Source organism: Drosophila eugracilis, unplaced genomic scaffold, assembly GCF_018153835.1.
Source record: "Drosophila eugracilis isolate 14026-0451.02 unplaced genomic scaffold, ASM1815383v1 contig_367, whole genome shotgun sequence".
NCBI classification, from domain to species: Eukaryota; Metazoa; Arthropoda; class Insecta; order Diptera; family Drosophilidae; genus Drosophila; species Drosophila eugracilis.
The window spans coordinates 5063029-5087272 of NW_024573224.1; the positions used below are offsets into that span (position 1 = coordinate 5063029).

Genomic DNA, 24244 nt, shown 5'->3' on the forward strand with positions numbered 1-24244 from the left:
CTATTACTCTTTCGGATTTTTAATTTAATTATTATAATTTGTGTATTTTAAGGGAGATTATTGCACAAAGATAGTGTTTGATATAATATCTTCCCTATGTCTTATTTTGTAAGGAAATACAAAAAAGGGTAAGCTCACTTCGGATTCCAAAAGCAGGATTCTTGGCTTTGTTGGCCATTCCCTCGACAAGTGTTCATTCAGAGCTACGTGTTATGGCCTTTTCAGCCGTGCAACGTCTGCCGTTGTAGCTCGTTGGCTGCCATTCGGTTTTGTTCTTTTCATGTTGCAATCTTAAAGAGTCTTCAAGCTGTGCTCCAGAGAAAACAAAGGAACAGAGCCGTGAAAGGTAAACAAAACATGATAGACTACTGTTAAATGAAAGCTTTCTGATGTTCCGGCTTTCGAGTGCCGCTTTTCTGGCTGTCTATCTGTCCGTCCATCTGTCAGCAGACTAGTCACTAATCACGTTAAGCGGTTAATTACTTTGCCAAGCTGATGTCACAGTCAACTGACTACTACTACTACTACTCCTACTAGCATACATTCTGGTGACCCATACTCAATATTTTATACGACCCATAAATCTTGCAAGGTCGCTAAGTTCACAGAGCGGTGACATTAGCATTGCATTTGCATAAAATAACATGAATATTTTCGCAGCACCCCCGCGCATGTGTGTGAGTGCCACATGATGTACAAACTTAATAAACAGCGCAGTTTATTCCACGCCTGGCCAGCCAAGCAGGCACACACAAACATAAACATAAACGCTGGGAACCCAAACCCAAGCCCGAACCCAAGGAATTTATGCACATTGGCATGCACATAAACGCTGCCAGTTACTGGTTATTGTTGCAACGTTCGGCCTTGTCCTGCCTTTGTTTTCGCTGCTGTTGCATGTGCACTTTTTAGTCCCCCCCTTCTCCTACCTTCCACTTTCCACTAGTTTACGCCAGGCGGGTGCATGAATATGCAACGGTTATCACATGGTTTTATGGCAGAAGGGCTTCACAGTTTTAGTAATGGTCGTGGGCTAAAATCACGCCCACATAAACCCATAACTAAAGCCATCCACAGGTGTCTGCAGGTGCTAGTTTAGGGATGGTTAAGCCAAGTATTGTAGGTGGAAAAAAAGTTTACAATTTCATGTAATTTATGGTTTTATCCGGTAATCATAGGGTGGGCGGCGTCTACAAGGATGTTATTTGAACATCGACCTCTAAAAGGTATATTACATATCTGAATGATTAGCACTTTTATAACATTCAGATTTTATTTTTTCACTTAGAAGATAGAAGTTTACTTTTTTTTATTATGACACGCTGCATAGTTCAAACTTCAGTTTTAGCTGCTTGACTTTAACTCAAAGGTACAAAACTACTCTTAACCCATTTTCTAACGAAAATTTTTACTGCCTTCTTTTTGACGCCATAAATGGTGATTTCCTAGTAAAACAAATGGTTATACACTAACTTTTACAGCGGGACTTCAAGTAATGGGTTAAGAAAGGATAGCATATTCCTTTTGCTTAAGAACTATTCCAATCTCTTTTTTGCCTGCCAGAAGGACTGAAGCTTATGTTAAGCGTTAACGCCTCGTGCGCTTTGAATATAAATTATTTCATATTGCCATTGGGCTCTCAGCGAAATTAGTTCCCTCGTCGCAGCCCCTTCATCACAGAATCCACACCCACTCTCTATGAGCAGCAGGACTACCTGGTACTTCCACTTACAGCAAGCACTCTGAATTGTGGGAAATTATTTATAAAATAGTTTTCCGGACTGCTCTTGCATTCGGCGCTGGTTTCTTACCCGCGGCAAATGCAATTAGCATTCGCTGATTACCCGGCGAGGAAATGGCACGAGTGTAAATTATGGTTTTTACTTTATGGCAAATTAACCAAGTGGGTTTATTTCGCACACACATGCGCGCCGCAAAGTTTTAACGGCCATAAACTCTGGATTCTACGGAGGCTGAATTCGAAACTTTTCGGCTTATGCAAATGTGAAAGCCCGGCGTCTTTAAATGGCAAATTCATTTGCCAATTACCAGAGGGCGTGACATTTAAGCTGGCCCTGTATATAAATTTTCTTTTTTAGCCCTACTACGTAATCTGTCAACCATCTGGCCAGTTGAATTGAAAGGGTTGAGCTCAGGTGCGCAATGGGTTGCTGGTACAATAGCTGTCCGGCTGTCAGGCCATGAACATGGTACTCCAGTGCTATGCATTCAACGTGTTCGCAGTACCATTTCTATTTCAAGTTGCCCCCGACCCCAAACGATGGACTCCTAACTACCGGCCTTCTTCTACCGACCCCCCAAGACGTGCCACGTGGCGTATGTGCAATGCCAACTTCAAAGAGCAGGCACTTCGTGGAAGCGCCAAGCGACTCGTGGCTTTCATTAAGCTGACACCTCGCCCACGCCCACCCCAATCCAATTCCAAGCCACACCCCCTTTTACCCCTCCATCAAGATCATATACAGTACACACTACCACGTCCTTACACTCCTTACAAAGTTAGGGGCCAAAAGTTGTTATATTGGAAAAGTTTCTCTGCTTGATTTTTAATATCACAGGTGAACGTAAATAATTTATTGCATTCATTTACGTTTCACATCCAATCGCGCTACGTAAAGATTTCGAAAACCCAGCCAAGTGAGGGGTCTCAGCCACAAGGAGCCAGTTCCTGAGTTGGGCCAAAAAAAATTTATTTATGCGTTATACAACAAAAGGCAAAAACGCCGGCCAAGGCAACAAACTCTAACAATGTGCCAACAGCCGTTGGCTTTAGCTGGGAAAAATCCTTTTAGACCATAGATAAGGAAACTTTAATAAACACGCCACACACGCAACCTGGGAAATTGATAAGAATATGAAAAGTTTGTGGCGGTGGGAAAACTTTTCATGCCCAAGGTGTATACCTTTGGCTACCTTATATCTAAGCCGGTGGCGGAAAGTTGCAGCTTTTTAATTTGTATAGCCCATAAGTACAGTTCTTTGGGGCAACGTAGGTAATGACCCAGGTCAGATGACCTAGTCGTGATTAATGTCCATGCTTTTCGCTTTCCACTCACCTGTGCTTCTTCATCTCCATCTGCTGTTGCTTCTTCATTTCCATCTTCTTCTTGTTGCTGTCGTAGTTGCGCTGATGCACCTCATGGAACTCACCCACGTCATGATAGTTGGCCAGCGATCCAAACGGATTGTTGTACAGACTTCCATGGTGGCCGTGCCCTTCATGGTGGTGCGACAAAAAGTGCGGGAACTCATCTGCAATGCCGGGTTGTTAAGATTGGGAATCGAGAAGCAGAAAAGAGAACAAGGAGCATAGGTCAGCAATCAAACTAATTACGGTAAACGCCGCAGTGACGGTTCCTCGTTTGGAACTCAAACAGCACAGAAATGTCGCATTAGCCATTGGTGCTTCACTGCTTGTTGTCTTGTCAATGGCAGATACACGGAGAAAAATATATATTTGTGTATGGTAATATGCAGTTTTAGAAAAACTTGTAAAATTATCAAGAAGCTCGCTTGTAATATATATCCATCTTATAATAATATCCTTTAATTTATTTAATCTTTATTTCAATTTTCTTTCCTAAGGACCTAAACATTTTCTTTCGGTTCTTCTCGTCTGTGGACAATGGGTACTTACCCGCTCGTGCTCCAGCTGGCCAGCGTAGGCTTTTGTCGTAACGGTCCATGAATTGGCCGACGGGGATGTGATACTGCTGATGGTACTGGTTGAAGTACTGCTGCTGGAAGTACTGCTGCTGCAGCTGCTGCTGACTCAGCTGCGTCTGCTGCTGCTGCTGCGTGCGGCGCTGGTGTTTCCCGTTGAACGAGAATACGTGGTGGGTGCGCACGTACTTGTCCTCCACCTGTCAATACACAAAGGAGCCCGAAAGGACGATGAGTCAGTGGGTCAGTAGGGTCGTGGTCGGTGGGTGGGCAAGCAGAATAGCAGGATAGCTGGATGGCAGGACAGCACATGACGAGGCCAGCATAACAGCAATTACAATGAGCTGGGCACAAAAGTCACTTCAATGTCAAATCCCATTCCAGCTACACATCTGGACCCGAGCGTCCGGCTTAAATTAAATATGGATCAGGACCCAACGGGTCAGTCCCATATCTGCTCATCTGCTGGCCACACGCTGTTGCAGTTCTTGCCATTGCCATTGCCACCGGCGCGTTTATGAATAAATTTCATTTTAGAGTTGCCCAGGCAGCCATAATGAATTTATTTAAATTTCATTTCCCCTCGCCGCCGACAGCAGCTGGCCGTTGGGCTTGTGCAATTAAAATGAAAGCTCTTCTGACCGCCCGTATAGGCCATAATTATAAAATGGCTTAAACTGATGTTAATCGTAATGCACTGCAGTATGCAGTATGTGCATCCACATCCACATCCACATCCCTAGGCAGTCGTTTCAAGTGCATTATCCTACTGATTAACCTTCTGCCTGGCGGCTGTTTTCACACATAGACATTCCACTCCGTAAATAATCCATTGCAATTTGGCTCCGATTACGGCCAACAATCGAATTGCGAACTCGATGCTTCAAATATCACGCATACGCACCTTTTTCCCATTGATTAGCCACGTAATGTGCGGAGCTGGGCGTCCGCGGGTGGTGTTGCACAGAGCGAAAAGTTTCTCGCCCACGGCAAAGGGCGTCCTTTTGCGAAACTTAATGGTGGGCGGACCCGTCTGGGGCACTGGAAACATAGGCGGGATGGGATACCATAATTAAAACGAGACCCATTTTAGCCGATAATGATAGTTGTTACGCACAGAAAACGCTCATAAGCTCATCGAGACTAGCCTTGGTGAATATGGGGGCATCCGTGGAGACCTCACAGTAGAACTGGCCGGATAAATCGAACTGGACATCCTTCAGTGTCACCTGCTGCTCGTTGGAATTGTCCCACTGTTAATTACAGGGGAAGTGGAGTAGAGAAAAAATTCAGGGAATTAGTAACGGCGGACACAGAAAGCTCATTAGCAAATCAATTGATCGGGAGGACATGCAAGATGTATGGCAAGTGTCTACCAATTAGCTGCAATTTACTGAACTATTTGCCCATGCTAAATTCAAGGATGATTACCGGGTCGTAGACTGACAACGATAATGATGATTGAGTAAATAAGTGGCCAGAATTCGCATCAGTTGGCCCGAAAGGGTTACTTACGTCGATTTCAGCTCCCTCGATAGTAGAGTTCCAGAATGGCGGATTCCGTCCATTTATGAACTCAAAGAACTTGCCCTTGTCAACCTTCAGCCATGTCACCTGCAAAACAAAGAACATTTACCAATATTAAAAGAAAGCCATGATAGCCTGGCCCCCCAATCAAATTCAGATTGCGATTCATTCAACGGATTGCTGTTTCTGACATTGATTGAATGTGTCAGCCTCGATGGCAGGCAGTCCTTGGCCTCAGGATCACTTAATGCTGTAGCGGAATATTATTAAATGGCTTAAATGGTATTGCGCAATTTCGTGCATTGCGCAATCCAGCCAAAAACGCCTCAATTCCCCCTGCCAACTGCAGAGCAATTTAACTTGGCAACAAGTTGCACTAACTGAATGATGTTGCGCTGAGTTGTTGTTAGCGCGTTAAACTGTAAACTGTAAATAATAAAACGTTTTTATTGGAATGGCAGTGCCAGAATTACGAAGGGAGTGCCAGAACAAGCGGGGTGTTGGCGCATGTCACCCCTGCAATTAAAAGCAAAATCTACAAACGCAACTTGCACTGGGACACAAAAAGTTGTTACTGTGTTTTTTTTTCGTGGGTTGATGTAGGGCGACGGAGGGGCTTACGACAACGACAAATATGAATAATGAAAATGGAAATTAATTTTCATTCGCAAGTTTTCCACATTCAAGTTAAAACTAGCTGGGCGGAAGGCAAAAAGGGCGGCTGACAACGCTTTTCTGGCCGGATGTGCGGCTCTTGTCGACCATTTTTTAATTACGCCCAGCATTTATTTATTATGCATATTTTTTAACGCCCGCATTTATGTGTGTGCTTACTTTAATCATATTTCAGCGCTTTATTTGAGCTCCGGATTAAAGTTGAAAAGTAATTTATTTTTCTTGCGGCGACAGGACTTCGGTCTTAAACATTTGTGGAAAAAACAAGACAGTACCCAGCAATCGGGTAAATATATTTAGAAATTTTGTAAGAGCATGATAAAAAGCTGTCTTTTATGATTTCGAATGGGTTCAAAGGATTTTTAATATTTTTCTTGATGAAAAACTGAAATTATAGGCCATTGCTCCTTGCTAAACTGAATCAGGTCAAATAAGGAGACTCCACGTGTGTCCCGTCCCATCTGTCTGCTGAAAGGTCGATTGACACACTCTGGACAAATTGCATTGATTGCACGCAACTTAATAATATTAATGTGCTTATTGAATGTGTCCGCGGCAGGCAAGGCGTATGCGTAATTTGTGCCGCAAATGTTGCCATTACTCAAGCCAGCTTCGTCGTGGTCCGTGTGTGTTTAGCGCTGTGCGGGTCAATCAATAAAGGCCACACAACAACTCACCCACACGGGGTCATAATGAGAGGGCAAACACATACACAAACGCAAACACAAACACAAACTCTGCGGTGGCCTGTGGGATCTCGAATGACCGGCCATTAGCGCACTCTAGGACCGCCAGACACGCATCGAGTTTTATCAACCACTTGTGGTCGTTTCAACATATTCTCTCGACTTGACATGCAACTCCCTATCGCCACAATATTGCCAATGGATCTGAAAGTAATGAAAAAACAAAGGGCCTCCCAATATTTACCTTTCCCGCTGATGGCGGATGGCTGATGCCTGTTCGCTTAGTCAGAGCGGCATATGTTTGCTTTGGCGTGTCTGCCTGGGCTTGACTTTATTTCTTTTGACTTTCGGGTTTTTGTTTATATTTGGGCTTATTACAACCCGCATATAGAACGAGATCTCCTGCCTCTCTCTCTCTCTTCTCTATACACAAAGGCTGAAAAGTGGTAAATCAAAAGCTCATTAATGAGCACTGGGTCCTGTGTCGCACCGATTGCGGGTCCGATTGCCAGGCATCGGACTCACTCCGTAATTAGTTTATTTAATTTGAATGTATACGAGTAGGTATAACCACATTTTTTTGGGGAAAGCGAAAAAAATTATGTCCTACATGTGTAACGGAGCCCCCGTCACTGTTAGCATTTGCGTTTTAATTGCCTTTTTAGTGCCACTTCCACACAATTTGCCACGCTTCGTGCAACAATTCGAATGGCGGCGAGCCGAGCGCACTCGCTTATATAGTTAATTATACTAATTAGCTATTGCCCTGGTCTGCCCACAGCTCAACCGACTGGACAAATAAATAAATGTCTACATTTGAGTGGTATGTATGTTTGTTGGCCAGTTTGGTTGTTTGGCTATTTGGTGGGTCTGCTAATTGTGCATGTTTCCCGCTACGGAGCAGCTCTTCAAATTGGCGCGGCTCAGCGGCGCATTAAATTTGTTAGTTGACACTTTTGGCAGACGGCGGACGGCGGAAGCAGAGAAATATACCCGAAATTTCCATGCAAATGAGACACCACCGAATGGCGGCTTAAAGTTGCCCCGGGTGACGATCCGGAAACACGACATGCTATTCCGTGTACTCACTGTTTCCAAGAGGGGTTCGGCTTGGCATAACAATGGATTTCATTCGCTTATAAGTACATGCCCACTTCCACCTCAAGACCTCCGCATCGTCAACGTCAATTCGGTTGTGTTCTAAATCCATCTTGGTTCCAGGGAAAAAATAATCAATATGCGGCCAATGCTGGCCAACGATGCCTCCTTCCTCCTCCGTGAGCCATAAAATTTGTACGCTTTTTTATGGTACTTAGAGCGAGCAAAACGTCGAGCTGACCGACCTTGAATCGGCATCGGTGTGAATAGTACTTCAAAATGCTTCCAACCACAAAAGTTCACAACTAAATTGAAAGTGTATTCCGGGGGATAGGAGCAGTGAAATTCCCTTTCCTCGATCGAGTTTTCGACGGTTCGCGTATGTTGGCCATAAACTCAATGGCTCGAAGGCTTGGCAATGATTTTGGTGTACGCAAGTGCGTGTCTGTTGATGTTTCGTGATGGAATTAAGTAAACTGAAGTGAAATTAATTGCCGCGTCTGAGACTGAGTCGATATTGAGAAGCGGAAGCGGTAAAAGGTTTACGGCCCCGCACTACGGGAATCGGATTCGATGGAGCGGAATGGCACTTTGAGTGCAACTTTTTGCAGACTGAGTCCGCGAGACGGGATGCCTTTGACTGCCACAAAGTTGCGGCACGAAAACTTGCGCAAATTCCAGCTCCAGCTCGTGCTCTTCTTGCCTGGAGGATACGGCTCGTCGTCGTGGTTGTGTTTGTCACAGTGCCGGAAACTTTTTGCCCACAAAATAGTACAAGGCGAACAAAGTTTCTTTGTGTGCCCGCCTTGCTCGGCCGCCATGGACGGCAATTTTTATTTTTCAATTTAAAGTTTTTAATGCGCTTTCCATAATTTATATTCGCATGCATGACATGAACTTAATCCAATCCGCAGTCACTTACCTTGAAAAGTCTTTCCGGCTGGACATTGTGGCTGCACTTGAAGGTGGCACTGGATCCACGTTCCACATACCGGGGCACCATTAATTTCACTTTCATATCCGATTGTCCATCTGGAATGGAAGAGAGGTACACATATAAATATAATATAAGAAAGGGCTTAAAGCAAAAGGGCAATCACAATGCAATGTTTTCCCAATTGTGGTTTAATTGAAAAACCATTAAAAGTCTTGGTTGAATGAAGAGACATTGGTAAAAACCCAGATCGGCTCCAAAATATGCTGGCAATTTAAAACGGCAACCTTTACGGAATTTCCAAATTGCGGCTGCCCTCCGGATGAAAGATACTCCACTCAACTGGCAGATTACCAAGCATCGTCCTTCGACCTGGCTCAATAAATCTTAATTTGTTTGCCAAAGTGCACATGAGAAATTTTTGCGCCTGCATACCGGTGTGAGTGCCTCGTCCCTGCAGCCAGGGTGTCAAATATTTGCAGCCCTCCCCCCTGGTCGAGTCACCCACCATCCATTTTTCACACCAAGGATGTGGCTGGTGGGGGCTATCCGGGTGGCATTTAAACGACATTTTCCCAACCAGCACGAACGACCAAGGTGCTGGCACTGAATTGAGCTTTAAAAAAAATTGAAAATTTATATTTGTCCGCAGTTTACACACATGGCTGACCACCGCTCCCGGCTCACGCTGCGTATACGTAATTTCGGTGTCTGGACTGCCCTGCAGTTGATGACATTCAGTATGTGTTCAGGCCAAATAACAGGCGTTTAAATGAAGTCCTTTTTGGTGATTTTGTGGGTATATAAAAACGTTGCATATGTTAAGGATGTGCCAGGAAAATGACAATTTGGCAAAGGCAGAAGAAAAACCATTGAAAATTAGGAATTTTTTTTAGTATGCCAATTTTCTCAATTCACTTTGGATATTACTCCTTGAAAATCGATAAATTAATTTTGAATGTGGCAGCGCTTCCGCCATTCGCAATCATAATTAAGACACCAAGTGGCCCAGGGCAAACACATTGCCCCCATTTGGAGGCCCTATCCAATGGCGGCTATTTCGCTTCCATTTTCATTTATTCACACCACGCGTCCATCGTCAGTCACGCAAAATGTCAACGACTGAGTAAGTAAAAAACGTGTCTGACAGCGCGAAAAATATGGAAATAATCGGATAACGAAAAACGAGTAGGACAAAACCCAATGAAATGAAGCGTGTCAAGTGTACATATATATGTATGTATATAGGGAATACGAATGTATATATGTATGGATCGACGAATGGAGGCCCGAAACCGTTGGCAACTTGTTGCAGTACATGGCATAAACATGGCGAGCATTCAGCGGCCTGGTATCGTAGCCCCCCGCATGACGTACGTGTTCGTGCCGCACGCTAACGAGCCGAAATTTGCGAAAATTCAATCATGACCCGGTCGGCTGTCCAGGACCAAAGGCAGGGCTCGTCCTACCAAACCGAAAGCCAAACCACAGCCGCAACAGGAGGAGATGATGATGCCAGCCCAAAGCTGGAGGCGCCCCAAAATGAGCCACTGTCAGTCATCAGACACCGATGGTTTGTCTGACTTTCCAGGAGCTGTTGGCTCCATAATCATGTCGGCTTTCTTTTTTTCGACATTTATGTCCCAATACTTCTCGTCATTTTTCAGCCCTGGCAGCTGGCCAATATCTGCGCGGGAATAACGAATTTGAACTGCACGACCGCTGACAAGATGTTCAGCAACCGCAATTATGCTCCGCTGACTTTGACTGTCTGGCAGATGGGCGCAGAAAAAATTCATTACTAACTCTGGTAACAAAAAAAAGGGCAGAGGGGAGCCACAGATCCTTTGGGCTGTGTGCAGCAACAAGCTGCGAGACGAGTTGGCAGGAGGCTTAACATTTCCACCGCTCACTGGCTGGATGGATGTTGGTTGGTTGTTCGGTTGGTAGGAGAAAAAACGAACAGCGTTTCTTTGTTCCCGCCGTGTTGGTTCGCTTTTTTACAAGCGGAAATTGATGATTTTCCACGAGCTGAGCGACAATAAAGCGTGCATCATGTCAGAAAAACGCAAATAATCAATCAATCAACATTAATCAACGCTCTGTGCGCCAAGACAAGCCAAAGTGGGCAACTTTTTCGAATGGTGCGGGTGCTCTGCAATGCCTTCAATTTGACTTTAACAACTAGATTAGGCCTCGTAGGAAATTGATATTTATCGCCACAAACCCAATTCAGGCAGTGGATAAAATTCAAGTGCTGCGGAGAGATTCATGGTTTGCCACTTTATTGGCTTCCATATTCATTTTCGATATTCGAATGTTTTGCCTCCGCCCACCGCACCGTCATTAGACAAACTTGCACACAGGTGTTCAAAAATACACACAGCTGACCACAAACCGATAGCATAATAAATGTTTATCCCCATCCACAGAACTTCAACTTAAACTGCTGACCACAGGACCACTGACCACTGGCTAGAAGTTTGAGTAGTTCTCCATTCGATTTGTATAGTGTTGCCAAGGCCATGATTAATGGCCGAACTATTAAAGTCAATAATTGTTTGCCGCTGGATAATTTAAGAGCTTCAACTGGACAGATGATTGATTGACCATGGTTCACATGGACACGCCACTATAATTAAAGAGTCTCCTTTGTTCGTGGTCAATTTTTTACGCTAATTAAAATAAAGTCAAACAATGAAACGATAAAATAATAATGGCCATAAATATCTCGATTCCGCAGCCTTTCATATTAATATTTGATAGGGTGCTATTAAGTGGAATATTTGTATGTCTAAAGATAGAAATGTTCAGAAATGATGCTAATATAAATTAAATTCATGAATTCTCTTTAAAGGGCTATTTATCTTGATGTGTTTTGAATTAATATTCTAAATAAATTTCTAAATAAATTATGAAGACTGGATATTAGATAATGTAAAAATTGTTCATGTTTCATTTTGAAATTCTTCAAAAAGGAATATTTATGACTCGCAAACATTTGTGAATTTTCTTGTTCGTTTATTTAAGACTTTTCTTTCAAATGGACATTGCTGATGTAGCAAATATTAATCCTAGTGTAGCCTGATCCAAAGACATCCAATAATATCGAGTAGGGGTCAGCTGTCTTGGCCTGTTCAGCTGTCAGTTGGCCTGCTGAATGCTCCCCGGTGTCCCGATTGCTAGGAGTCATTATGGCAGAGTGGCAGACAATGCTCGGGGCATTCACATTCCATGGGGTTCATTAGACACGGGCAGCTGCCAAGACGCCATTGGTATGGGCATTCCATCCTGGCCGCCTGTCATCTATCTCCCCCCAACCAATACTTTTCCAAAATGATTTCCTGTCCTCATTACGACTGTTTGTCTGCCCCGGTCTGATGAGGATTTGAAGGCTGGGCGTGACTGTCAATAATTTTCAACGTCCCATGACTTATCGCAGTGGACTTGCCATTTTCTAATTGATTTGTGGCCACGTGGCTTTCCAATTTAAATGCATGCTTGATTGGTAACACAAACGAAGTCAGCCAGCCAGCCAACCGGTCGTGACTGGCAGGAAAAGTCCACAATGTTTTTAAAGTTGACCGCACAAAGCAAACATTTTCCTAGCCAAAGCACATACAACCCCACACATACAACGTAACCATGGAACACTATCAGCAACATAAGCCAAACAATAAAACGGCAAACACCCGGCATTTACCCACTCCGGACTAGGACTACGAAAAGGATAAGGCCATAAGTCGTTATGCTGCCGAGGCGTTCGTTCAGAAACTGTAAGCACTGGCTTTATTCGGGACCTGTTCCTGGGCTGTCCTTCGTCCGTCGCCCTGCCCTCGATCCGGGAGCGAAAACAAAGGCCGAAATAAAAGGCAGACAAGGTCCGCCGGCATGTTTGGGGCATAAAGTAATTTTATAGAACAAATCACAGGCATTAGCGGATATAAATCCAGTTTATCCCTGCCAGTGAATGCGCGCGTGAAATTCAAATAACTCGGAAGGGCACGCAACATTGGAGGGAGCAAGAAAAATGGTCGATTGTGGCCTCTTTTGGGTCCTTGAGCCGTTTCTGGGCTTGTAATTCCATATCCCTCTGAACACAAGCTGCATGCATGTAAGAACTTATCCACCGTGGAAAGAAGAGACTTTCAAATGGCTTGAACCTCCTCTGGGAGACAAATTGCTTGGCCTTGGTCACAAGGATATAGGCATCAAAGGCGGCCCCAGCTGAGCGAGCTCTTTATTCCTAGTCAAACTTTAATAGCTTTAAGCGAGTGATTTCAAATTGAATTGCCCCCCACATACACACAAGGCATTCTGTATTTTATTCCGTAATTTTCACTCCCACATTTTAGTCACATTTCTGAAATTAAATCACAGCCGAATGCCGCCATGAATGGAATCAAAATCAAAAGAAAAATAAAATGAAAATGAAAATGAAAATAGCCAACGCGATGTTGTCGCTCACCAACCACCATACAAACAGCGGCCATGGCTTATACAAGCCCCCGTGCACCATGACCGACAAAAGTAGCCAATGTAATGGCCAAAACAAAATATGAAAGAAATTGCGGACCGGCCATGGCCAGAGTCAGAACCAGAAGCACAACCAGAACCAGAATCACAACCAGAGCGCCACAGGAAGCCAACTTCCTGGTTGAAAATTTTATCTGGGTGGCCCTGGCAGCGACTACAAAAATGAAAGAGCCCAGCCAGCAAGAAAGCAACAAAAAAAGGAGAAAAAAACTGAAAGACCAGAATCCGTTTATATGTATAAGAAAATGGCTTCAAGGACACCTCACGCCGTTGCTGTTGCTGGCGGCTGCACAACTACAGCCCCAACTACAACTACATCAACATCTAAGGTCTTGCCCAGGCACGCCCACAGGGCTGCCCAGCACGTAAAGTACATACCAGGCCATACCACACTGTACAGCACGCCCCGCGCCCATTTACAAGGCCGTGGAGCAAACACATGTAGGCCATGAATCTCATAACGAGTGTTAGACATGCGCCCCGAGCCATGCACTGTGGGTCTGAGGACGTGGACTTTTTCAAAAAGTAATACTATGCTTCTTCTTTTTCCTATACCTTCTAATGAAGTTTTCTCAAGTAGTTAGAAGGAGCTTCAACATATCTAATTATGGGTATTATCGAACATAATATTGTATCGAAACTGTAAGAAACTGTATCTAACCACAGAAAATATGAAATATATCTAACAGATTTTCCCCGAATTAGTACCTTTCTGACCCACAGTCGACTGTCTTGGTGTGGGCGGGCTTTGAGCCCAGTAAGTGTGTGAGGATGGCCAACAGTTGCCGCTCCAGTAAGCGCGACCTGGACCTGCCTCGTAAAGATGCAGACCATTAAAGAAATGAAAAGCAAACGCCGACGACCGAGACTGCGACTGCGACGGCGACGTTGGTAAACACATAAAAATGCTTAAATTACTTTTAAGGGGAATTATTTATTATTAATGTGCTGCCCAGTAACAAAAACAACAACAGAAGCAGCATCAAGGAAAACCACAACAACTCCACGCCAAACAGGAAAAACGATACTAAGCCAAATTAGAAGAGCCAACCATTTGGGTTTCAATCATTTTGTATTTGGCTAATGCGTAATGAAAATTGCTATTCCCAATTCATGTATGGCAGGGGGTAGGAAATGCAATTTTAATCGATGGTATGACAAAAACACGAGTGCATTGCTCATTTCCGGCAGCTACATTTATTCATATTCCACAAAAACATTCCACAATCGGTTTGGCAAACACATTTAAATCATTCATGACAGTTGCAGCAGCGTCCAGTGAAATTTCCGACTGCACTTGACATTTGGCTGGTCACGCATTTTGGTGGAATATCCCGATTTGTTTATGACCAAGTTCGATTCAATTTCGGGTGTCCAGTAACCATTCTAGTCGCCAAAAACAATTAAATGAGTAGAATTATTTATTTATTTTTTCGTTGTGACGACGTGGGAGAAGTGACATGCGCAGCTGTTGTACGGTTTTCAGAAAATTGAAAACATTTCCACCACCCAAAAAGTATTTTTTCTGGAACGGCAACGAATGTTTTTGGAAACCGCAGGTGGACGTGAAAAAGATGTGGGCAGGGAAGCCCACGCCCAACTGGACAATTAATGGGCGTCGGAGCCACGTGCAAACGTCCAAGCGGTCCTGACCGCCATCACGTTGAGTCAGCGTCACAATTATGTATGTTTGGTATTCGTAATTCGGCCAAAGAATATCCTAGCAATCCAATGTCGGGCGGCCTTTTGAAGTTAGCTAATCTCTAATCTACACAGGCATTAGCCCAGTGACACGAGCCTGGGATCCGAGATGAGGGGCAGATGTATAGATGGGCAGATGGGATGACGGCATTGAGCCTGCAGCGCTTTTCGAGCCTGCTGATGATATTGACATTTATGCTTGACCCACAGTTTGACATTTTTTCTTGTCTCTCTTTTTTTTGTTAGTTTCTTTTTGGCCAGAACGTTGGGCCCAATTTTTTTGTTGACACTTGGCCGCACCTGCTGTCTGCCTGTCTATTTGTTTGGCTAATGTCTGTGGCCAGGGCATGAAATGGAGGAAGCAGGACGCAGGACGCAGAACACAGGGATACGTTCGTCGAACATGTGATATCGTTGGCATGGCCTCACTGAAATGCGCATTAGTCGAGGGTCCGATCCCCTATATGGCGCAGCATATTTGCGGGCTGCTAATAAGGAGCTGAGCCGGCGGCGACAGCAAAACCCTCGTCAACAACCTTGGCCAGGACTTGTTGAAACAATGCGCGTCGCACAAAAGTCTTTCCTTGCACAATCAATGCCAGCCGGGCTTTGTTTGCATTCCACTTCCACTCCCGATCCCAATCCGAATTCCAATTCCTTCTCTTGGCCCCGGGCACCATTAAAAAATCAACGCCCAAGCCGGGCTCACAAAGTGCCTTCATTATGCGAATCCGAATCCGAATGCGAATGCGATGCCTTCCCGTCCGGCTTTCATTTTCATGCCTTTCCTTCTCCTTTCTTGGCCTGAAAATCGGTGGTCTGGCACATTTTCCGAGTTTCTCCAGTCCAAACGTAAACGCTTAGCCAGTGTAGAAAGCAAATTTCTATACGCACAAAAGGCGTAACAATCAGCTCTGGGCATCATAAAATCTATATGTAGAGGACCCTTTGTTTGGACTGCATGATTTCTGGCGATTGTAATCAATAATTTACGCATTTTCATTTTGGGCAGCCCTAAGGAGGCATTAGTGTTGGGCCCGCAATTACAAAGACAGAAGTGCCAGCCATTCAGGCGTGTACTTATGTGTGCTCGTTCTTTTTTCCTTTTTCCTGACCTTTATTTTCCTTTTTTTCCGTTGGCCAAGTTATCCCCAAACGCCTTTTCTCGAGGCAACGCTGCATATATTTGAGTGTTCTCAGACTTTGTTTTCAAATGGAAAAGTGGAAAGGAAAATTGTTTCGGTTTCCAACATCATTTGCAGTCCCTCTGTTAATTTGCACGCATTTCAAAGTTATTTATTTATATTTAATTTTTGGCCGCTGCTTGCCTGCACTTTCATTATTCGCTCTGGGGGATCTCCGGATCCTGTCCCATTATTACGAAACCATTCCATTGTCGGCTGGTCCATTATTCAGCTGGTAATTCCTTAAGGATTGTGTTTACTTGAGTGCGCATGTGGCTGCCAATTGACGCGTATTTGGCTTTGTGCTCTGAGCTTTGCTCTCACTCTTATATAATACACAATTATTGAGCGTGGCCGTGATTGCCATTTTTAGCAAGCGGCGAGCCTTGCAGCTTGTTGAATAATAAGCAGCTTATCCTTAGCCGGGAACGTTTATACGGGATTTCGCTAGCTGGCAGCTTTGTGTGGAATTTTAAATGGTTTACGGAGCGAAAAATGCTTGGCTTTAATTTGTATCATATGCTTAAATATCGCGAATGTGGCAATTAATAAGGTGCGTAAGACGCCCACTCATTAAGCATACGACACGTGAGCCCGGTCACAAGTCAAGGAGGCACAAGAGCGCACATTCATAAGCACCTACCATTAACATTATTAATTCAATTTAACGCTTGGAATGCTTTATTCATCCGTGGCTTCATCAACATAGGCGCTCATTAGCAGCTAGAGCGCTGAGTCACCTGCCGCATATTAACTGCAGGCATAAATACTGTCGGACTAAGCAATATTATTACAGTAAGCTCGAGCTATAAAGGCTGGTTAAATTACACTGAGCGATAACTCCTTTTCTTAAACTTGATAATAAGAAAATATGAACAGGTTCTACTTCAAAACTACATATAAGCTTAGGGAAATTAAAAATGAGTAAAATTATTTCTGTTTTAATCTCTAAAACCAAAGAACATCATCCTAGTTCCGATTCTGTGGTCCAGTGCCATTGCTCATCTACACATAAACTAAGGCAAAACATCATTGGCATGAAAACATTGCCAGTATATGAAGAGGAGGTGAAATTAATTAAGCAGCTGCTGTCGGAGCAGAGAAAACAATCTACATGGACTGGCTTGCTTCGGGCTCCATTTCCTTTACTCGAAAGCTGTGGATATTGAAAGCAGATGGAGACATATGAGCTACTTTAGTTTTAAGCGGAGATAATTTGAAAATCTCTTAAAAGCCTCGGCAGCTATTTAGATAGAAGCTTAAGTCAATTAAGGGCTTGCTTTCCCTCTTGGCTGTGAGCCTCTTTGCACTTCATCACATTTTGCTTGGCCGCTCTCACTCAATTTGCAGTAATCACACTTTATTTGTCTCATTTCTGGTGTTCATAAAAAACCGAAGCTAAAGTTCGACCCCACTCGTATTATTTCACATTTTTCTCGCTTGTCCCGTATTGTTTGTCATGCGTTTGAGCGCGTGCCTAGATTTTAGCTAGTGTTTTATTGCCTACTTTGGGTCGTCCCACTCGTACAAGGATCCCGTTGCCCTCCAAACCCACACACAGATACAAATACTCCTTGCATGTTGGCCCGCTTTATGCGTCCCGTTAACAATACTTTCAAGTGAACACACACACAGACACTCACACAACTGCACTAAAATAAAATTACACCCACTGGTTGGGGATGAAAAACAAAACATTTGCCTTTCATTTGCGCCCCCTTTGCATAATAAAAATGTGTAGTTTACTTCCTTTTTTCCCGTCCCTTGCTCACACATTTGCCACTCCCTTACGCCCACTCTTCCACGCCAGTCGCCCAACTTTGCTAGCCCTTTTTCCAGGCATTTGCCGTCGTTATTGTTTGTTTGTTCTTGTTCCCCGCTTTTCCGACCACCCTCTTCACTATGATTTTCCCAGTGTCTCCGTGGGTGCGGCTTGTACGAGTATGTGTGACATTTCCGGCTCTGTTTAATTTTCCATTCAGCCTGCTCCACTCTTCCGCCGAGTTATTCCCATTTTTTTTTTGTTTTCGGGCATTAAATGCGAGTTCTTTTTCACTCGGGCTTACAATAATAAACTTTTTAGTGCCTAGACATGTTTTTATTTAGTTGAAGAGGGATACCAGATAGAAGAGAGACTGGCTTTTTTAATTAATTTTGCCTACTGGCGGCGAATCGTTTTGATGTGCACCATGCGGCTTGCTAACGCCTGTCTGTAGCGGCAATAAAATAAAATACAAGGCTGACTTAAAATTGTCCTGACTGTTTCGGCAGTGATTAAATTGTTATGGCTGAGCAACAGCAACAAAGGAGTCTTGAATCTGTTTTCCGTGTGGCCTCCAGTCACTGATTTCCCAGAAACCAACAAAAGAAGCTTAGGCCATAACCCAATGCCTAATGACTATGGATTGAACTCTGGCGTGGCTGTACTTCTGTGATTTCAATGGCTTGGGACAGGTTCAATTTATGCGTTTTGCTGTCATTTGTTTTGCTTGACCACACGGCCAACCGCTCATGGCCTAAGCTCTTTCGGAATCCGGGTCCAGAAATTTATGCGCCATCACTTTGGTCTTTGAATCCGGTTGCCTTCCGCTCAAATCCCTTAAAACCCCAGGAAGAAGGGAGCCAACCAGCCAGGATCATTCATTTCATTTATTTTGCAGGAATCGCCGGCAGCGTTTGACGACTTTGGTCCTGCTTTAAACTGCTCTCGACCTTTGTCAAAAGTTTTGCGGCCAAAAACTTTGTGGCAAAAATCAAACTGTGGATAATGATGAATGTGGCGACCAGCACTTTGTGGCTCTTGGCATGTGGGCCTGAATAATTAACGCATCGCTGGGTCTCAAATTCGAGTCTTGACTCTTGTCACTGAGTGGGCAAACTTGGTCAATTTACATTTCGATTTCAGTGGCCTATTTTTTCTTGCGTGTGCCAGTCCAATTTATGGATTTTCCTGAAATTTATTTCGGGTCGAGTCTCTCTGATTAGGGTTTGCCTAGCCCGAGATTTATGCTGCAGTTGTTTCCTGCTGTGAGCGTTCCTATTAAGACTCATCAAGGATTAAGGTCGAGGGAGAGATGGTTGGGGCAATAAAATATAAATGTCATCAGTTTCGACTTTAATGAAAAAGAGCGGTCGCGCTGTACTGTCAGTGAGAAAAGTGAAGCCGGTAGCTCATAAACTCATAAATTTGGTGAAAAATGGCAAATCGATTCCGATTTTTTTGCGGTCATTGTTATTACAAAAACTGTCAGGGGCACCGGACCAAGTGGAAGGCAAATGCAAAAGCTATATCTCCGACGCCTGCCAACTTTGCCCAGGCCAGTTGGCAAATCCCTTTTGATAAAGTGCCTTCCGTCCTGGCAGTCAGACATACTCCTCCGAGCTCTTGGCTGCGAGTGCCGCATTATGGCCATTCTCGAAAGGCAACGCCTCGATGGCTTCGCAGTTTCCAGCTCAGTTCGTTTTAGTGGCGGATTTGGCAATAAGAGGCGACCAGATTTATGCAACTGCTTTCATGCATAATTATTTGCTGACATCTTAATAGTTTTTCCAAGTCTCTTTAGTGCCTTTGACGTTTATTTGTGACAAAATTTGAACAGCCAAAAATAGCTGACAATCGACTTTGCTTCGCCTCGCTTTGCTTTTTAAGGAAGTGCAAAATCTGGCTTCATAAATATTTTAGATCCTACACTTAGGCATAATTGTTTTGCGAAAGCTTTCTTTTTTATTTGCTTGCTGTGATCCGTTCTGCTTTTTTATTTTCTTTTCCCCCCTTTGGAGCAGCTGGCATCTGTCAACCGCACACACACTCCACCTATTTATTGGAGGCCTCTTAATGGGCCCCCGTTTAACGACATTGCCAGGAGCACCATAAATAATACAAATAATAGAAAACGCTGAAATATAAAATTCCTTTTCCTTGTTCGGGCTGCTGGTGCCTACTTTCCTCTTTGTCTTTGTGACAATTTGTCGTGTGAGCAACTTTTTGATAGGCCAGAGGAGTGTATTGCCCGCCGATAAACCTGGCTGGCTTCCCATCCCGATTACCTATCCTGTTCATTCTTCCCATATTCTCTTTCTTCTCTGTTTGTCTGCCGCCTGCTCCTTCGGGCGGGCCAAAAACAAGCTTAAGTCCTTGTCGTCCTTGGCGAGGCGACGCCACCTTGGGGCTTTTAAGTTTGACGCTCGTTTATAGACTTTGCACACTTTGCATTTACTTTACGGCGCCGCTGATGCGGCTGATAATAAGACCACGCGGCGTATGCGCAATGTTAGGCTGACTGGTAGGCAGGCAGGCAGGAGCAGAGGCAAAAAACAATGGAATAAACGAAAGTTGGCCAAAGTTTTTACAGCCCGATACACACACGCCTTCAGAGACACCTATCCAGGATCCAGCATCCAACAGCGAACATCCAACATTCCGCCTGCGGCCATTCGACTCTTGAGGAACTCTCGAGCCTTGCTTTTGTTTCGCCGAAGCTTGTTTTATAACTTTTTGATTGTCTTTGCGCCAAATTTGTGCAAAATTGCTCAAGTCTGTGGGCCGAGTTGCTGTATGTTGCTCGCACCTGCAAATTGTGTGCGGCATACATTACGGCTGCCATGTATAATATTTGGCTTAATCTGATTTCTGCCACTCAAGTTAACTTCGACAGCAGCAGCAGGATGAGAAGCAGTAGCAGCAGGCGGGTCAAAACTTTGCCCGATGGCAGAGCAACAATTTATAGACCGTTTACAATATTTATTTCGATTGGTAGGCCAACTTTTTCCTTCCTTCTTTCCTGGTCTCTTATTTTTATTTTTATGACTATATTTTCGTGTGTGCGGTGAGAGAGTCCATTAAAGTGCAATGCCAGTGCCGAGAAAACTTTCATTAGAAATGCCAAAAGCGTCTTTGCACAAGTCAGTACTTGTAGCTTCGGGGGCGGAAGCAGCAGCTTGCTTTGTCAAAGTCCTCACATGTCATATGGCAGACAGCCTGGCAGCCTGGCATCCTGGCATTCTGGCATCCTGGCAGCAGGCAGCTCGGAACCAGCCAGGAACAGCCACGCAGTCAGTTTGTCTGCTACAGGCTACGGGCGTCCATCTCCCCGTCTGTCGTCGCCTGTCGTCGGCGTGATGTGTGTACACTGAACACATCCTCGTCCTCGGAATCGTCCTTCTCCGCCTGTCCCCATACATTTACATCTTCAGTTGTCCTGGGGGCAGGACGAGCCCTGCCATTGAGGTTGCACTGAGTGCACATGCTCGCCTCCGTTGGAGCAAGCCACAGACGCTGGCGGCGCTCGCAATTATTACATTTGTATGGACATGTGGCCACATTAAGTATACGACGCGAAGGCCAGCCAGGACCTGCGGCTGTTGCTCCTTCTCTTGTCGTCATGGCCCTGTCGCCCAAGTGGCCTGGCACAATATTTATTCAAATGTTAGTGTCGTGGTGGCTGTGGGGTTGGGTGCCTAGCTGTTTAGTTAGTCAAATTGATTTATGTTTTGCTTTAATTTCAAAATTAAATCCACCTTGAAGAGCTGGGCAAACACTGTGGGCTGGCATCCTTTGGCTGGATTAATCCTTTGTGCGCAAGTATGCCCGTCACGTGCGCCTTTTGTTGCTTCTGTAAATAAGTGCTCGACAGCCAGTCGGCAACTCAATTAGGCCATCAAGCGAGGGTCTTCCTAATGAACTCCACTTCGCTCCGCCATTAAATCTAACCACCAACGCCCACATAAATAATTCAATCACAACAATTTCAGCTCAGAAAATCAATAATAATCGCATCAAGTATCTGAGGGCAGTTTCGATTACACTTTTCCGACCAGGCAACGTGTTTAAATTGTTAAGAGTCCAATACACACACCCACACACACTCCCTACACACTCCATACAGCTGCTAATCTGTGCGGGCGGAGAAAGTCGCTCCATAAAGATTCATTTCATTTAATGACTTGAAATTGATTTCACTGTGCCATCGGCGCATTTTATATGACGCTGCCTTGGAGGACTCCTCACAACAGGCGGGGTAAATTGCAAAAACGTGCTTTACGACGGGATGATCACCGAAGAGCTGGATGGAGGCTCCTTCTGCTCCCTTTTTTATACCAGCTCCCACTTCAGCAGCTCCTCGGCGTATTAATTTTTCAGCAATTACGTTGCCAGCGACAACGTGTAATAGATCCAGCCGAGGAGCCTTGAACCGCTCCTCCGTGTTTTACGAGCTGCTCATTGGGGTTTTTGATTAACTTTCGCCCGAAATGAAGCTGTAATGAAATTGAATTTTGTGGCATACTTCGCCCGCTTATTGGTTCGTTAATCAAATCAAACTGCTAAAGGCAGTTCCCATTAGCAGTGACATTTGCAATTCATTGAACACGTCAACAGGGATTGCATGTTGCAAGTGCAAGTGCTCTTCGCTGCTGATAAGCCAGCAATTTACAGTTTACCATTTACTTTGCAATTTGCAATTTATTAAAATTAAGAGCATGCACAGCCTGTAAACTTTCAGGACATTGCCCACTCCAACCCCCCCTTTAAAGGAGCAGACTGGACCGTGGCGGAATGTTTATGAAGTAAATAATCGAAGCGTGCCCAATGAATTATTCATGAGCCTTATGGAAAAGCCAGCAGCGAAAGGTGGCAGGTGCTGAGAACGCGTCCAGTGCGTGACTTTCGGCTTTTTCGGAGGGCCAAGAAGTGCCATCCGGTGTCCGGCTGCCCTTTTTTTTTGAAATTAGCCAACCAGAGGTTTCCTTTCAGCACTTTTGCATATGCATAAAATAGTTAAATGCCAAAATTTATAAATAATTTTGTTCGGCAAACTTAAACAACTCAAACTAACCCTTAACTACATTATTGATCTGCCTATATTACTTTCTAAAAATAAAGTTCCCTTGGTGTATTGGGATTATCAACAAGAAGGGCTTCTCTGAACTGCTCACATAAAAAAAAAATTATTTGGTAAGTTAGCCAGAAGTTAGAGTGGAACTTGGAAAATATGTTCCATAATAATACAACTTGGGAATATTTCATTATCCATAGATTTGCTGATATTATTATTATCTATAAAATAATCAACTTTCAATGTCCACTTTTTAATTCACATGAAGAAATATTCTTACTTTTTTTCACAATCAATATTGTTCTTATGATATAGATTAAGAAAGTCCACCACAAGTGAGTTTTTTAAGTGTACCCCAAACTAATAATCAGAAAAGCATTCGAAAATGCCACCAGAAATGGAAAAAATAAACATGAAATTCCCAGGAAAAGTACACTTACTTATTGGCTTTGTTTGCTGTAATCCTAAGAGTAAAGCGATTATCCAAAAGCTATTCATATTTCCGAATTGGTTGTTTCCAGCTGCAGTGGCAGATGGGGTTTTAGCCTGATTTAGCCTTAGATTGAAATCCAAAATACGCACTCGACGCGCTTGAAATATGAAAACTCTAGCACTTGAGCGATCTGATTATCTTCACAAAAATAAATAGCAATAATTTGTCGGTGGCTCGTCCTGGAAATTGGGGGTTCTACTTTTGGCACCACCACCAAACCCTAAACCTAAGCAATTATCGATCGCAGTTACGAACTGGGGAAAGGGAGTTGTTACATATTTAATTGAACGCGCGCAGCTAATTATTTAAAAAGTGCTGCGGATCGCGCGCACTCGCAGAGCAAGGACCTCGCCGGCAGGTGTCCTGCCCAGCCTTTCACTCTCACTGTCACTGGCACTCTCGTCAGGGATTCACTTTCATTCGATTGCACTACACTACACACAGTGGACTCTTGGGGCTGAGGCAGTTGCTCTGACTCTGACTTGGGCTATTAAACCACTTTCTCCGTTGATTTTTGCATGCGCGCACTTGTTGTGCTCGTCGCAAGCGTTTATCCTAGACTGAAGTGGCAGGCGACACACGCACCGCCAGCCTGGAAAGTCGGCGACTCGGGCAACTCCCACACCTGCGGCCCCCTCTTTTTTAGTGGGAGTCGAGCCTTTCCAGTCAATTTTCCGAACCAAAAGCGAGAGAGAGAGAACCAAAGCTCGTTAGAGCTTTCGGTTCGCTCACTTATCCGGCCAGTTGTTGCGCTACGGCAACAGTTCCCTGCCAAGTGCGGAATCCTGACAAGCGCCTGAATCAACAGGCTGCCATTCGGAACCATTCCTTCCACTTTGCTTGCGGGCGGCCAAAGCAGTCACTTTAAATGCATTAAATGTGGCTAGGCCGCA

The 24244-nt window shown here is 44.3% G+C and overlaps 1 protein-coding gene across 1 annotated transcript in view; it reads right to left on the reverse strand.

The window, feature by feature from the left end:
• Positions 1 to 23887, reverse strand: part of LOC108113622 — a 37405-nt gene extending 13518 nt beyond the window's left edge. Inside the window, exons 1-7 of the mRNA XM_017224284.2 lie at positions 23299 to 23887; positions 8593 to 8702; positions 5200 to 5298; positions 4802 to 4937; positions 4589 to 4725; positions 3659 to 3884; positions 3078 to 3273 (exon numbers count right to left, since the gene is read on the reverse strand). Of these exons, the coding sequence (XP_017079773.2) occupies positions 3078 to 3273; positions 3659 to 3884; positions 4589 to 4725; positions 4802 to 4937; positions 5200 to 5298; positions 8593 to 8702; positions 23299 to 23356 (962 nt within the window). The 5' untranslated portion in view covers positions 23357 to 23887. The remainder of the gene's footprint in view (positions 1 to 3077; positions 3274 to 3658; positions 3885 to 4588; positions 4726 to 4801; positions 4938 to 5199; positions 5299 to 8592; positions 8703 to 23298) is intronic.
• Positions 23888 to 24244: the final 357 nt, after the last annotated feature.